General features: G+C 45.1%; 1 protein-coding gene across 13 annotated transcripts in view; it reads right to left on the reverse strand.

Annotated features, from left to right (window-relative positions):
* Positions 1–6307: 6307 nt before the first annotated feature.
* Positions 6308–15931, reverse strand: part of BLK (BLK proto-oncogene, Src family tyrosine kinase) — an 89659-nt gene continuing 80035 nt past the window's right edge. For 9 of the 13 annotated variants that reach the window (XM_003412346.3, XM_064272614.1, XM_023550954.2 and 6 more), the window contains 3 exons: positions 15287–15437; positions 13678–13809; positions 6309–7026 (listed from right to left, as the gene is read on the reverse strand). In XM_003412346.3, the coding sequence (XP_003412394.1) occupies positions 6719–7026; positions 13678–13809; positions 15287–15437 (591 nt within the window). In that variant the 3' untranslated portion in view covers positions 6309–6718. Of the gene's footprint in view, positions 7027–13677; positions 13810–15286; positions 15438–15931 lie in introns of all 13 variants that reach the window. The other 4 variants (XM_023550958.2, XM_023550957.2, XM_023550956.2 and 1 more) reach the window with 1 other exon arrangement.

Here is a 15931-nt window from a genome sequence, read left to right on the forward strand (position 1 = left end):
GCTGTGTGGCCTTGGACAAGTTACTTACCCTCCTTTATGCTCCAGTTTCCTTATCTGTAAAATGAGGAAATAGGACTTACTTCTGAGGGTTGATACAGTCCTTGGCACTTTACATTCAATAAATATTTACTGGTTATTAAGGTCCTCTCCAGCTTTCTAATGTTCTAAACTTGGTAACAAGGTTTATTATTTCTTTAATAATTCAGAAGACTTTACCAGCTCAGCTTTGTGTGCAAAGTGCTGACAAGCCACGTGTCAGAGGCCCAGTTATCTGTTGCGTTCCCTGACCTGACTGTGGGCCATGGTGGCTGCTGCATTCTGCTCTTTCCCCTCCCTCTGCGGCTGGAGTGACCAGAACCAGACACAGTTCTTGCATGCCTCTCTTGATGTGATGGCTGTGTTCCTGGGATGCTGTGTGTTAAGCAAATCTTTGTGAATGTTTTCAGGTGGGGATCCATGCATGTGCCACCTATATCTACTTTTCCAGACCCTCAGACTCACCGAGGATGCCTGGTGAGAGCCTTGGTCAAGTTCCATGAGGCTCTGAGGCAGCACTGGGATAGACTTATCCATGGGGAAGACTGACAAGGTGGTTTTACAAACAATGTTCTGTAACACACGGGAACTAAGCATCACCACAGGGAGGCTCTTCCAAAAGATTATTACAAAAGAGGGTGGAATCTTTCCTTCCCCAGGGTTCTCCATGCAGCTGTGACTTCTCAGGGGTTCTGTGCCTCTGTCAGGCACAAGAAGCCCCCTTGTGGGAAGCAGCAGAACTGCAGAGGCCTCAGGCCTGAAGAAGCTTGTTACCAGTTCACAAGGCACACCTTCAAACTCCAGAAATACTAAGGGCATTTCAAAGAGGGCTGAGGTCTGGTGGGGACCAAAGTTGAAGAAATTTGTTATTACTATTAAAAGGACACCATGAGGCCTGGGGGGAAACTTGAGTTTTAGTTTTATATATTCCTAAAAGAATATATAGTGGAACCTTTTATAAAATATATCATTAAAGGCAGTGTTGTCTTTTGTATAAATCTTCATATGTGAGTTTGCTTAAAGGTGATATTCCAGCTTTGAAATCTTAGCTTTAGATCTTCCTCATTTGTAACTGGAAATTTTATTCACCCTAAATCATTCTTGTTTTGGAAACTAGTTAATTAATTACAAGAATACATTGATACCTACTATGTGCCTAACTCTGGGTGGGTATGGTAGAAGACATGAAAGAAGACATAATTGCTATGTTTAAGTGTTACTCTCTTTTTTCAAAGTACTGATATGATCTCTTTAAATCCTCAAAACAATCTGCAAGGGAAGCATTATCATCCCCTGTTTATAGAAGTGGAAAATGAGGCTCAGAGGAGTTGAGTTACTCACGCCAACACACAGCTAGAAAGTGAGGGGCAAACATAGGCCTTTGATTTCAAACTGTGTTCTCTTTTCACAATTCTGCCCTGAGGGTAGGAGGAGTATGAAAGCAGACAAAACAAAAATCATAGCGACAAATAGAGAACAGAGGGCCGAATGGCACAAATGCCTGAAACGGGCAAGATGTCACAGAGGAAACCCAGGCAAGGTAATTGGAGGCTCTTGAATCTGGGTCTTTGAAGACCTTTCTTCGCGGGCTATAATAACGATAGTCAGAACTAACATTTCTGAGCATTTAATATCAGCCAGACACTGTGTTAAATGCCTCATGTGCATTATTTCATTTAAGCCTCACAACAATCCTGAGATTTTTACAGATTTTTACAGATGAGGAAACTGAAGCTCAGAAGTTAAGGGTCTGAAGTCACACATGCTGTGAAAGAATTTGAAGCCAGGTCTATCCTACTCTGAAGACCTTACTATTATTTATGTCACAGTAATGCTGCAAGTGTGTACTGGCTCCAGGGACAACAAGAGGAAGGGAAAGCAACATTCCATTGCAGTCAAGAAGGGGCCTGGTCTCCCGAAGGCCGGTGCCCACACTCCTTGCCAGAGTGCTGGGTGAGGATAGCAGAAATTACGTATCCCAGATGTTTCAGGCATGGGTCCCTTCTCCAATGTCTTCACATGGTTGGGAGAGTACAGCCTCCAAGCCATAAAAATCTCCCTTCTAGCTCAGAAGACAAACTCCTAGAGCAGGAATGTTGCTACTTGTTGGTCTTCCAGGGAGCTGGGCCTCTTTGGCCCATTCATCCTCTGTCTCGGTTTCCCTCTTTTTCCCCTCTCTACCTCTCTTGCCTTCCCAACCCCCCTCCGCCCCCCCTTCCCATGCTCATACTTTCTGGGTGGAAATAAGAAGGCTCTTTGTCCTTTTTAAACTTATTTATATGCCCAACAAAAGAAATCAGAAACTTTAAGTTCCAGTTCTGGAACCACTAAGGCAAGTGTGCCTCCTAGTGAGGAAAATACTCACTCGGACTTCAAGATTTGACTCTGGCCTCACCTTCCTCAGGAAAACTTGAGGAGTGGGAGGTGGAGGAGGGGAGTATTCGTGCCTTGCCTGAGAATGTGCCTCTGAAGACAGGTCTTGTGGGGTTTATTTCTAGTTTCTGGAGGTTGTCACTTGTATATCAGAGCTAGAAAGGACCACAGGCATCAGCTAGTCCTGGTGGAGCATCAAACTGGCAGGCTATAGTGTTAACAAGGGCTCTAGGTGATGAGGAGCAACCCTCCTGGGAATGCTACCTCCAAACCTCACGCAGTCTAACCCAGTGGTTCTCAACCCGAGCTGAACATTAAGTCCAGCTGGTACCCAGGCCCTACCCTAGACAAGTGTCAGTGATGTCCCAGCACTGGTATTTTAAAATGCAGCTCTCTCCCCTACCCCGTACTCTTGTAATTCTAATGTGCAGCCAAGATTGAAAACCATTGGTTTATGTTGACAATTGCCTACACTGGAATTTCAGGTGCTTATGAAAGATGGTTTCTAGATCCTGCCTCAGACCTACTGGATCAGAACCTCTGAGGAGTAGGTCTAAGAACTTGTATTGTAAAACAAGGATTCAAGGTGATTTTCATGAATAGTAAGGTTTGCAAAGCTCTAGATGACCCCTTCATCCTCAGAGGAAGGCAGAAGGGTCCTGGGAGGTGATGAGCCTGCCCCAGGTCTTGCAGCTATTGGACAGCAGGACAGGCCTAGGGCCCAAGTCTCAGAAGGCCCCTCTGGAGGCCCTCCCACCAGCTCTGGAGCAAGGGGAGGCCAAGGGTGGTGATGCCCAGGCCTGAGTTCCAGGCTTATAAGCCAGAAAGAGGGACTCATTCTTCCTTCTGTTGCTTATAGTCCCCTCTCCCCACAAGGAGCCTTTGGGTCCTCTCAGAGCCTCTGGGCAGGTCAGCTCAGCCCCTCTCAGCCATGAGCTTGGGTTTGTCTCTGTCTTGTGCATGGCCCCCACTGGCAGAGGCAGTCAATACTGGTGTCCTACAACCAAAAATCCAAACCTGGTGCCATCAATTTGATTCTGACTCACAGCAGCCCTATCAGACAGAGTAGAACTGCCCCATAGGGCTTCCAAGGTGGGGTTGGTGGATTAGAACTGCCAACCTTTTGGTTAGCAGCCCAGCTCTTAACCGCTGCGCCACCAGGGCTGATGTCCTATAGTCCTGCTTGATTCCCATAAGCTGCACCCCACTGCTTCAGGTTCTTGGCCAAGCAACCTAGTTCACAGAGATTCCCTTCTCCCAGCAACCTTGTCTGACCCGGAGGTCTGAGGGCATTGGGACTGAACTGTGTTCTTCTGAGAGACTAACCACCTCCATAAAGAAGCTTTAGTCCTGGAAGTGGACAGAGGCCCTGGAATTCTTTGGAGTCACCAATGCTTGGGGATTCCTTGCCTCTAGAGACCTCTATCTTCAGCATCCTTGACCAGCTGCAAGAAGACTTGTCTAAAACCGGATCTGAGTGGAGGCTCCAACTAGGAACTCATCAGGGAGGCTCACCTAGCTTGCTCCAACCTACCTTTCCAGACCCATCTCCTGAAACCTCACTCACTCCTCCTCCCAAGATCTCTGTGCTCTCCTATGCAGATGTTGTCCCTCTGTGAGCTTCTTTTACCCCAGCCCTCCCCTGCTCCCATACTCTTTAGCCACAGTCCTACCTAGGCACTTCTTGGGTTCATACTTAAATCCCACTACTTACTAGCTGTGTGACTTTGGGAATGCCTGGAACCTCTTTTTGCCTCTCTATATTTCCAACATCTTGTTGTGTTACCACAAGTATTAAAAAAACAAAAACAAAAGAAAAAATCAGTTGCCATCAAGTTGACCCCAACTCATGGCGACCCCAGGTGTGTCAGAATAGAATTGTGCTCTACAGGGTTTTCAATGGCTGATTTTTCAGAAGTAGATCACCAGGCCTTTCTTCCAAAGCACTTCTTGGAGGATTGGACCCTCCAACCCTTCGGCCAGCAGCTGAGAGTGGTAACTGTTTGCACCACCCAGGAACTCCTTCATAAGGATTCTAAACAAAAACCAAACCCATTGTCATTGAGTCAATTCCAATTCACAGCGGCCCTATAGGACAGAGCAGAACTACCCCACAGGGTTTCCAAGGAGTGGGTGGTGGACTTGAACTGCCAATCTTTTGGTTAGCAGCTGAGTTCTTAACTACTGTGTTACCAGGGCTCCTCACAAGGATTAGAGGAGTCAAAACACGAAAAGTGGAAGATGCCAGTGAATGTTCCTTAGTATTACCATCCCACGTCATCTGTTCTTTATGCACCTAGTCTCCAGAGACTTGGAGGGCAGAGAGCTTATTTCCAGCATCTTCACATGATGCAGCACACAACACTTGCTCCCATCATTAGTTTGGAAATGCTGAGCTAAGGATTCCCAGACTCAGACCCAGAGATTAAGCATTTCTGAGGTGAAGGCGCCACCTATTGGCCCAACTCAAAGGCCAGTGATGGTTCCATCTGTGCAGATGTATGGGAGATTCGGTGCTACTCGGGGACTCCCTGGCAGCATCATTCATGTATATCACATACATTATGTATGCAATGTTCAGGATCATCACCAGTAAAGGCACTGAAAATATCAGACTCACGTGACTTCATTACGAAAAGGTACCAAAGTGCTGAGAGCAGCCTAGGTCCGGTCTGTTTGCCCCTCCCAGAGCCAGAAACAGGTGAATGCTTCTCCCACCAGATGTCTTGGAGGACTCAGTACTGATCTTGAGGCTACTTCTGGAAGTAGCAAAAAGGGAGCCACATAAGGGAGGAGGTCCCCACAGTTCAGAGGAACAGGGACTCCTGGTCACTTGCGGCCCAACTTCTCAGTCTTGGTACCACTAGAGGGAAGCCTTTATGACAATCACTTAATAGTGTTTAGCACGTGCCAGGCACTTTTCTGGGTTAACTAATTTAATTCTTACATCAAATGTACAAGGTAGTCACTGTTACTGTTTGTCATGGATTGAATTCTGGTCCCCCCCCCAAATATGTGTCAACTTGGTTAGGCAATGATTCCCAGTATTGTGTGGTTGTCCTCCATTTTGTGATAGATGCAATTTTCCTATGTGTTTTAAATTCTAACCTCTGCCTGTGGTTAATGAGGTGAGATTAGGTTATGTTAAAGAGGATCAGGATGGGATGAAATACCTTTACCCAGGTCACATCCCTGATCCAATGTAAAGGAAGTTTCCCTGGGGTGTGGCCTGTAACCACTTTGTAATCTTACAAGAGATAAAAGTAAAGGGGAGTGAGAAGAGAGGGAGGGGACCTCATACCACCAAGAAAGCAGTGCCGGGAGCAGAGCATACCCTTTGGACCTGGGATTCCTGCACAGAGAAGCTCCTAGTCCGGGGGAAGATTGATAGCAAGGACTTTCCTCCAGAGCCGACAGAGAAAACTTTTCCGGGAGCTGACGCCCTGAATTTGGACTTCTAGCCTACTAGACTGAGAGAAAAAATAAGTTTCTCTTTGTTAAAGCCATCCACTTGTATTTCTGTTATAGCTGCACGAGATAACTAAGACACCGTTCCTCCCTGTTTTACAAAAGAGGAAGCAGAGGTACAGAAAGGGTAAGTAACTTGCCCAAAGGCACATAGCCAGTGAACAGTGGAGCTGAGATCCAGATCCAGACAGTCTGGCTCCAAACTCAATGCTGTTACTGACCACTACTATGCCACCTCTACCCTCTAGTTTCCTCATCTGTGAAATGGGGATAATAATCCCTCCAGTGGTGTCACTAGGGTTGGTGTCATCCAGTGCGGCAACTCATGGTGTCACCCCCTCCTTAATTACCACAACATTCTAGCTAAAACACCAGAAAATTTGACAAAATCAGTGACTATAGCAGCAAGGAAAAGAGCCATGCTTGTAGCCAGACTGAAACCGTATGTTTTGAAGCATCACTGTAATTGAGTAATAAAGACAGCTCTGACCAGAGCACATTAGAAGGTTCAAAAGAAAATTAGGATAGTTTTAGTCTTGTAGGTATATTGATACATGTAAGCTGGGCTTACAAAAAAATTTTTTTATTGTTATAACTAACTACAGGGATTAAAAAAAAAATAAATAAATTTCTGCTGAAACACTGCACAAAAATTTCATAGACCGTCATTTTGGTGTAACACCCTCTGACAGTGTCACCCGGTGCAGTCTGCACCCCGCACCCCCTTAGTTACACCACTGAATCCCTTTGATTTTCAGGTTATCATGGGACCTGAATAAGAGCCAGAAGGGAATATGCGTAGGCAATTCTGTCTGCCCAAGGATTGTGGACCACCCCCCGGTCACTGGAAGCTCAGACCCAAGAGCACCCGAGGCTCTGGCTGCATCTCCTCCAGGTGAGCATCCCTCTGAGAGCTGGAGGACCAGGCCAGCTGGTGGGCGAACCTAGGGCTGGACTCATACTGCTGCTCGGTGGCCGTGTAGAAGTCCTGGAGCACCGACTGCAGGAACTCGAAGGTGGGCCGCTCCTCCCGCCGGCTCCTCCAGCACTTGCTGATGACGCCGCTGTACAGCTCGGGAGGGCACGAGTCCGGGCGTGGCATGCGGTAGCCCTGCTCCAGGCTGCGGATGACCTCCGGGTTGCTCATGCCTGGTTGGGAGGGGGAGAGAGCCAGCGTGAGCTGCTGGGGCAGCTCGGACAGGCCCCCCAAAAGAGGGTGGAGTCAGAACGACCCTTTGGGAGCACCATATTGAGGAAAGAGGGAGACGCACTTTTGTTAAAGGCACAGACCACTGTCTCCTCCTTTGCAAGACACCAGTTTGCTCCGCTGGCGTTGTCTTTTAAACATCCATCCATCCATCCGCCCACTCACCCACCCACCCACCCAACCATCCAGCCACCCACCCACCCAGCCATCCAGCCACCCACCCACCCAGCCATCCATCTATTCAACCACCCACCCCATCCATCCACCTACCCACACACCCATCCATCCATCCATCCATTTTTATTGCATGCATCTATTCAATCAACCGTGGTGGCGTAGTGGTTAAGTGCTACGGATGCTAACCAAAGGGTCGCAGTTCAAATCCGCCAGGAGCTCCTTGGAAACTCTACGGGGCAGTTCTGCTCCGTCCTACAAGGTCGGTATGAGTCGGAATCGACTCGACGGCACTGGGTTTGGTTTTTTGGTTTATTCAATCAACCAGATTTAGACAACTTTGGAGAACAACTGGAAAAAACAGTTGCAGATGTTCTTCTGAATACAGGACAGTTCCTCAGTGGATGGGCCTGTGTTTTGATGACCTTTGATTCTTCAGGACCCAGGCAAAACCCCTTCTGATAGGGGGCTGGTGGACTGGGTGGTCTGGATTTGACGATTGTACTAGCTCTGAACGCGGCTTTTGGGAACACACTGTGCGGCCAAGGTATGACAACCTGTTCTCAATTGGGAATAAGCCAATGGGAGTAAACTTGAATTCAGACCCTGATCTTTAGCTTGATTCCAATTTTGAGGCTCATTGAGAGGAAGGGGACATAAGCCTGTTGCCAAGATTGATGTTGAGAAAAGGGGTAGAACCCTCCCCCGAGTGGTGTGCATACACAGGGTAGAGACCTCATTTTGACAAGTAGATGAATAGCCACGGGCACCAAGGGATGGTGTCATGGATTGAATTGTGAACCCCAAAATATGTGTCAACTTGGCTAGGCCATGTTTCAGTATTTTGTGGTTGTCCTCCATTTTGTGATCTGATTACCCTTCATTTTGTGATGTGTTGTAAATTCTAAACTCTGCTTGTGGTTACTCAGGCAGGATTAGGTTGTGTTAAAGAGGAGTAGGTTACGTTTGTTATGGTAATGAGACAGGATTAGGGTGGGATGCAACACCCATACTCAGGTCACAGCCCCGATCTGACATAAGGGGTGTTTTCTGGGGTATGGCCTGCATCACCTTTTATCTTACAAATCATAAAAGGAGAGAGAAGGCAGCAGATTGAGAGGGACCTCCTACCACCAAGAAAGAAAGGCTTGCAAGAGGCCCCCCGATGAGCAAAGCATTACTGAAGAAAAAGAACAAAGTGGAGGCCTCATACCACCTGATCTCAGAACCTACTATACAGTCAAGGTAGTCAAAACAGCCTAGTACTGGTCCAAAGACAGACACATAGACCAACTGAACAGAATCGAGAACCCAGATGTAAATCCATCCATCTATAAGAAGCTGATATTTGACAAAGTGCCAAAGTCCACTAAATGGCGAAAAGACAGTCTCTTTAACAAATGATGCTGGCATAACTGGACATCCATCTGTAAAAAAATGAAACAGGACCCATTCTTCACAGCGTACACAAAAACTAACTCAAAATGGATCAAAGACCTAAATATAAAACCTAAAACGATGAAGATTATGGAGAAAAATAGGGACAATGCTAAAAGACAAAACAAAACAAACCAAACCCATTGCCATCAAGTCGATTCTGACTCATTGCAGAGTAGTACTGCCTCATAGGGTTTCCAGGGAGTGGCTGGTGGATTCCAACTGCCAACCTTTTGGTTAGCAGCCGAATGCTTAACACTGTGCCACCAGGCACAATGCTAGGGGCCCTAATACACGGCATAAATTCAATACGAATCATAACTAACTGCACAAATACCAGAAGATAAGCTAGATAACTGACAGCACCTAAAAATTAAACAATTAGCTTATCAAAAGACTTCACCAAAAGAGTAAAAAAAGAACCTACAGACTGGGAAAATATTTTTGGCTATGACATATCTGACAAAGGTCTAATCTCTAAAATCTATGGGATACTTCAACACCTCAATAACAAAAAGAGAAAAACTCCAATGAAAAATTGGGCAAAGGATATGAACAGACACTTCACCAAAGAAGACATTCAGGCGGCTAATAGACACAAGAGGAAATGCTTGCATTTATTAGCCATTAACCAAAAACCACTGCAGTCAGGTCAATTCCGACTATAGGATAGAGTAGAACTGTTGAGTTTCCAGGGAGTGGCTGGTGGACTTGGACTTGCTGACCTTTTGGTTAGCAGCTGAGCTCTTAACCACTGCACCACCAGAGCTCCTATTAGCTATTGTTGTTGTTTGTTGTTTAGGTGCCATCAAGTCACTTCTGACTCATAGCCACCCTGTGCACAACAGAACGAAACACTGACGGGTCCTGTGCCACGCCCACAATTGTTATTATGCTTAAGCCTATTGTTGTAGCCGCTGCATCAATCCGTCTCATTGAGGGGCTTCCTGTTTTTTGTTGACCTTCTACTTTACCAAGCATGATGTCCTTCTCCAGGGACTGATCTCACCTGACATATCCGAAGTATGTAAGATGTAGTCTCGCCATCCTTGCTTCTAAGGAGCTTTCTGGTTGTATTTTTTCCAAGACACATTTGTTCATTCTTTTGGCAGTCCGTGGTATGTATATTCAATATTCTTTGCCAACACCACAATTCAAAGGTGTCAATTCTTCTGTCTTCCTTATTCGTTGTCCAGCTTTCACATGCATATGATGAGATTGAAAATACCATGGCTTGGGTCAGGTGCACCTTAGTCTTCAAGGTGACATCTTTGCTTTTTAACAATTTAAAGAGGTCTTTTGCAGCAGATTTGCACAATGCAATGCATCTTTTGATTGTGGAGCCAAGTAAAATGAAATCCTTGACAACTTCAATCTTTTCTCCATTTATCGTGATGTTGCTTATTGGTCCAGTTGTGAGGACTTTTGTTTTCTTCATGTTGCGCTGCAATCCATACTGAAGGCTGTGGTCTTTATTCTTCATCAGTAACTGCTTCAAGTCCTCTTCACTTTCAGCAAGCAAGGTTGTGTCATCTGCATAACGCAGGTTGTTAATGAGTCTTCCACCAATCCTGATACCCCGTTCTTCATATAGTCCAGTTTCTCAGATTATTTGCTCAGCATACAGATTGAATATGTATGGTGAAAGGATACAGCCCTGATGCACACCTTTCCTGATTTTAAACCAAGCAGTATCCCCTTGTTCTGTCCAAACAATTGCCTCTCGATGTATGTACAGGTTCCTCACGAGCACAATTAAGTGTTTCTGAGCTCCTGTTCTCTGCAGTGTTATCCATAATTTATTATGATCCAGTGCCTTTGCATAGTCAATAAAACACTAGTAAACATCTTTCTGGTATTCTCTGCTTTCAGCCATTGCTTTCTGACATCAGCAGTGATATCCCTGGTTCCATGTTCTCTCCTGAATCCGGCTTGAATTTCCGGCAGTTCCCTGTCAATATACTGCTGTGGCCATTTCTGAATCATCTTCAGCAAAATTTTACTTGTATGTGATATTAATGCTATTGTTCCATAATTTCCACATTTGGTTGGATCCCCTTTCTTGGGAATAGGCATAAATATGGATCTCTTCCAGTCAGTTGGCCAGGTAACTGTCTTCCAAATTTCTTGGCATAGACGTGTGAGCACTTCCAGCACTGCATCCGTTTGTTGAAACATCTCAATTGATATTCCGTCAATTCATGGAAACTTTTTTTCACCAATGCCTTCAGTGCAGCTTGGACTTCTTCCTTCAGTACCGTCAGTTCCTGATCAAATACTACCTCTCGCAGTGGATGAACATTGACCAATTCTTTTTGGTATAATGACTCTGTGTATTCCTTCCATTTCTTTTGATGCGTCCTGCGTCGTTTAATATTTTTCCCATAGAATCCTTTAGTATTGCAACTCAAGGTTTGAATTTTTTCTTCAGTTCTTTCAGCTTGAGAAATACTGAGCATGTTCTTCCCTTTTGGTTTTCTACCTAGTTCTTTGTGCATGCCATTATAATACTTTGTCTTCTTGAGCTGCCCTTTGAAATCTTCTGTTCAGTTCTTCTACTTCATCATTTATTCCTTTTGCTTTAGCTACTCAAAGTTCAAGGATCTCTTCTGACATCCACTTTGGTCTTTTCTTTCTTTTCTGTCTTTTCATGTATGATGTCATTCCACAACTCATCTGGTCTTTGGTCATTGGTGTTCAACAGGTCAAATCTATTTTTGAGATGGTCTGTAAATTCAGGTGGTATATATTCAAGGCCATACTTTGGCTCTCGTGGAGTTGTTCTAATGTTCTTCAGTTTCAACTTGAACTTGCATATGAGCAATTGATGGTCCGTTCCGCAGTTGGCCCCGGCCTTGTTCTGACTAACGACATTGAGCTTTTCCATCATCTCTTTCCACAGATGTGGTTGATTTGATTCCCGTGTATCCCACCTGGTGAGGTCCATGTGTATAGTTGCTGTTTATGTTGGTGAAAAAAGGTATTTGCAGTGAAGAAGTCATTGGTCTTGCAAAATTCTATCATGCGATCTCTGGCATCATTTCTATCACCAAGACCATATTTTCCAATTACCAATCCATTTTCTTTGTTTCCAGCTTTAGCATTCCAATCACCAGTAATTATCAATGTGTCCTGATTGTGTGTTCAATCAATGTCAGATTGCAGAAGTTGATAAAAATCTTCAATTTCTTCATTTTTGGTCTTAGTGGTTGGTGCATATTAGACGTTAGAGAAATGCAAATCGAAACTAAAGTGAGATACCATCTCACCCCAATATTACTGGCACAAAAAGAAAAAAAAGAACAGAAAATAACAAATGTTGGAGAGGTTGTGGGGAGATTGGAACTCTTATGCACTGCTGATGGGAGTGTAAAATGTCACAACCACTATGGAAAACGATATGGTGCTTCCTTTACCTAGGAATATATCCTAGAGATATAAGAGCCATCATGCAAATACATATATGCACACACATGTTCATTACAGCATTATTCACAACAGCAAAAAAGATGGAAGCAACCTAAGTGTCCATCAATAGATAAATGGATAAAAAAATTGTGGTACATACACACAATGAAATACTACACAACAACAGAGAAAATGATGAATTTTCCAAACATCTCACAACATGAATGAGCCTGGAGGGCATTATACTGAGCGAGATAAGTCAATCACAAAAGGACAAATATTGTATGAGACCACTATTATAAAAACTCAAGAAAAGGTTAACATGCAGAAAGAAACACTCTTTGATGGTTAGGAGGGAGAGGAGGGCTGGGGAGGGGAAATCACTAACTAGGTAGTAGACAGGTGTTAAGTTTGGTGAAAGGAAAGACAACACACAATGGGGAAGTCGGCACAATTTGACCAAGGCAAAGCCATAGAAGCTTCCTAGACACATCCAAACACCTTGAGGGACCAAATTACCGGGGGTGAGGGCTGTCTCAGGGAACATCTAGGTCAATTGGCATAACAGAGTTCATAAAAAAAATATTCTACATCCTACTTTGGTGAGTAGATTCTGGGGTCTTAAAAACTTGAGTGGATGTCTAAAAAACATTTATGGTCCCATCACGTTCAGAGCAAAGGAGAATGAAGAAAACCAAAGACTCAAGGAAAATATTAGTCTAAAGGACTAATGGACCACGTGAACCACAGCCTCCACCAGCCTGACCCCAGAAGAACTAGATGGTGCCCAGCTACCACCACTGACTGCTATGAGAGGGACTACAGTGGAGGGCTCTGGAGAGAATAGAAGAAAAATGTAGAACAAAATTCCAATTCACAAAAAAAGACCAGATTTACTGATCTGATAGAGACTGGAGGAACTCCCTAGACTATGGCCCCCCAGGCACTCTGTTTACTCAGAACTGAAAACCCTTTCGAAGTCTACCGTTCAGCCAAAGAATTGACAGCCCTATAAAGCAAACAATAACATATGTGAGGAGCACGCTTCTTAGTTCAATCAAGTGTGTGAGACCAAATGGGCAACACTTGCCCAAAAGCAAAGACAAGAAGGCAGGAAGGGACAGGAAACCTGGATGAATGACATGGGGACCCTGAGGTGTAAAGAGAAAGGGGGAGAGTGCTGACACATTTCTGGGATTTCAACAAATGTCACAAAACAATTTGTGTACAAATTTTTTAATGATAAACTAATTAAGAAGAGCTGGGAGCAGAGTTTGTCCTTTGGATCTGAGGTCCCTGAGTTGAGAAACTCCTAGACTGAGGGGAAGATTGGTACAAAGACCTTTCCCCAGAGCCAAGAGACAGACAAAGCCTTCCCCTAGAGCTGGTGCCCTGAATTTGGACTTCTAGCCTCCCAAACAGTGAGAGAATAAATTTCTGTTTGTTAAAGACATCCACTTGTAGTATTTCTGTTGTAGTAGCACTAGATAACTAAGACAGATGGGAATCTGCCATCAGAGCTGTCTCAGAGCAACAGGGACCATGGTGATATGCTGCAGGGTGCAGCTGCCTACCTGGGTATGGCACACATCCATAAGTGACAATTTCCATTAAGAGGATTCCAAATGACCACACGTCTGCTTTGATGGTGAACACTCCAAAGTGGATGGCTTCTGGGGCTGTCCACTTGATGGGGAACTTGGCACCTATGGGAATAGCCAGGAGCAGTTTTGTGAGGTGTTGACTGCACATCATCCTTCCCCCCTCCCCACACACCTCCACTCCCTGATCTTACTGACTTTCCATCCTGCCCCCACTGCACAGCCTTGCAGGACTTGGCTGGTGGGACTTGATAGAGATGTGTCCAAGAAGGTACTAAGGCACACTAAGAAACATGACTAGGCAAGTGTAGACACTGTTTTTCACCATGAAAGGATCATATGGACAACAAATACCACTCCCCTGAAGACCCTATGGAGCACAGTTCTACTCTGAAACACCTGTGGTCTCCATGAGTCTGAATCCACTTGATGGCAGCAGGTTCAGTTTTGGTTGGTCATCCTCTTGAGTGCTCTAAAAAGAGAGCAAATAGGCCTCACTGGGACAGAAGAGTCCTTTCCCACCTCATATGACCTTGTTTAGTAACATGGGACCCATGACTTGGACAAGTCATTTTAACTTGCCTGAGCCTGAGTTATTCCTCTCCTGCCAAATGGAAATGATGATACAAGACTTGCATACCTCCTAGGGTCATTGTGAGGAAGGAATTAAAATTCTACTGCCTAGGGGAAGCCCTGCTGATGGTGCCACCCCCCAGAGACCTCCTGCTTTGTAGATCCATGTCAACATCATGAGTAGACCACATAACTCAGTTCTTGATTGCCTCCCACTTTGCCTTGCTTTCTTGGTCTCCTCAGCCAGCCTGAAGTTCCCAGAGGAAACAAGCCATACCTATTCTCCTGAATCAACTGATTAATATACTCAACTATTAGTTGAACCATGGATAAATTTTTTGACCACTTCAGATTCTCTTGTGAAGGGGATTTTACCTCAGTTGTACCAACAAAATGAAACAGAAATGCTCAGTGAAAACTCTAATTCAGATATAAGGTTTTGTTGCCCAAGATTTGCAGCAGTGTTTTCCAAAATGTGTTGTATGAAACTCTCCTTCTGTGGGACATTAATAAGAGCTCAGTAGAAAAAAGGAGACCTGGCGGTGCAGTGGTTAAGTACTCAACTGCTAAATGAAAGGTTGGCGGTTTGAACCCACCAGAGGCTCTGCGGGAGAAAGATGTGGCAGTCTGCCTTAGAAACCCTATGGAGCTCAAATTAGTTTGGGAGATCCCAGGTAAAACAAAGGCAAACTGTTTCTTTGCTGCAGAATTTCTCAGTGCCTTTAACATGCTGATGTTCACTGGGCATCTCCAGTCTCCAAGAGAGAATGAAGTATGTAGTATCTTCTAACCTACTTCATTACAGAACCATTCCTCAGTGGAACATCTTGAGGCACTATTGCTCTGCAGAACACATTTAGAGAAATGCTGATGTAGGTTGGAATAAGGCCAGAATTGTAAAAACCACACAGCTCTTAGATCTTTTTATATAGGACTCAAGGAAAAGCCAACTGGAGCTTTGAGGAGTTAGTGGAGGTAAGGTGTTCCTTGTGTTGGGGGTTCTGCTCACCCTCTTGGGCAATGTATTCACTGTCAATGATCCGGGCTAAGCCAAAGTCGGCAATTTTGCAGCACAGGGTCTCAGATACCAGGATGTTGGCTGCCCTCAAGTCACGGTGGATTGAATTCCTTTGCTCGATGTACGCCATTCCTTCTGCAATCTGAGGAAACAGGTCACACAGTGAAGAACAGTGTGATGTCTTCCACACAAGGACTGAGCCTACCTATCACCCCCTGCACAGTCCTTTTGGGGTGAGAGGAATGGCCTGCCCTGCCCTCTTTCATACCCAGCAGCCTGTCTGTAGAACCAACCTTTTCCCTCTTACAAAGATGGGAGAGGAAGGCTCAGGAGTATGTATTGGGGGGCGGTGGTGTTGCTGCTGGGGAAGTAGCACTTTCTTTGGTAGAGTAGAAATATGGCTTCAATTTCTCATCAACTGAATAAACCCCAGTCCCTCAGAAGGCCAGAATGGGAGGAACCCAGCCCCTTTTCATCAGAGACTCAAAGGCTCCCTGTAGCCCCTCACCGTACCTCTCCTTCTCTTCTTTCAGGTAGCTGCCCACCAAGTGTCTGCAGGGGAGTGAGATAGCACAGTAAAGGCAGGAGAAAAGGAAAGTCTCTTGGGAGGGAGAAGGAAAAAAAGAAGGGGGGGCA

Source organism: Loxodonta africana, chromosome 19 (genome assembly GCF_030014295.1).
Source record: "Loxodonta africana isolate mLoxAfr1 chromosome 19, mLoxAfr1.hap2, whole genome shotgun sequence".
Taxonomy (NCBI): domain Eukaryota; kingdom Metazoa; phylum Chordata; class Mammalia; order Proboscidea; family Elephantidae; genus Loxodonta; species Loxodonta africana.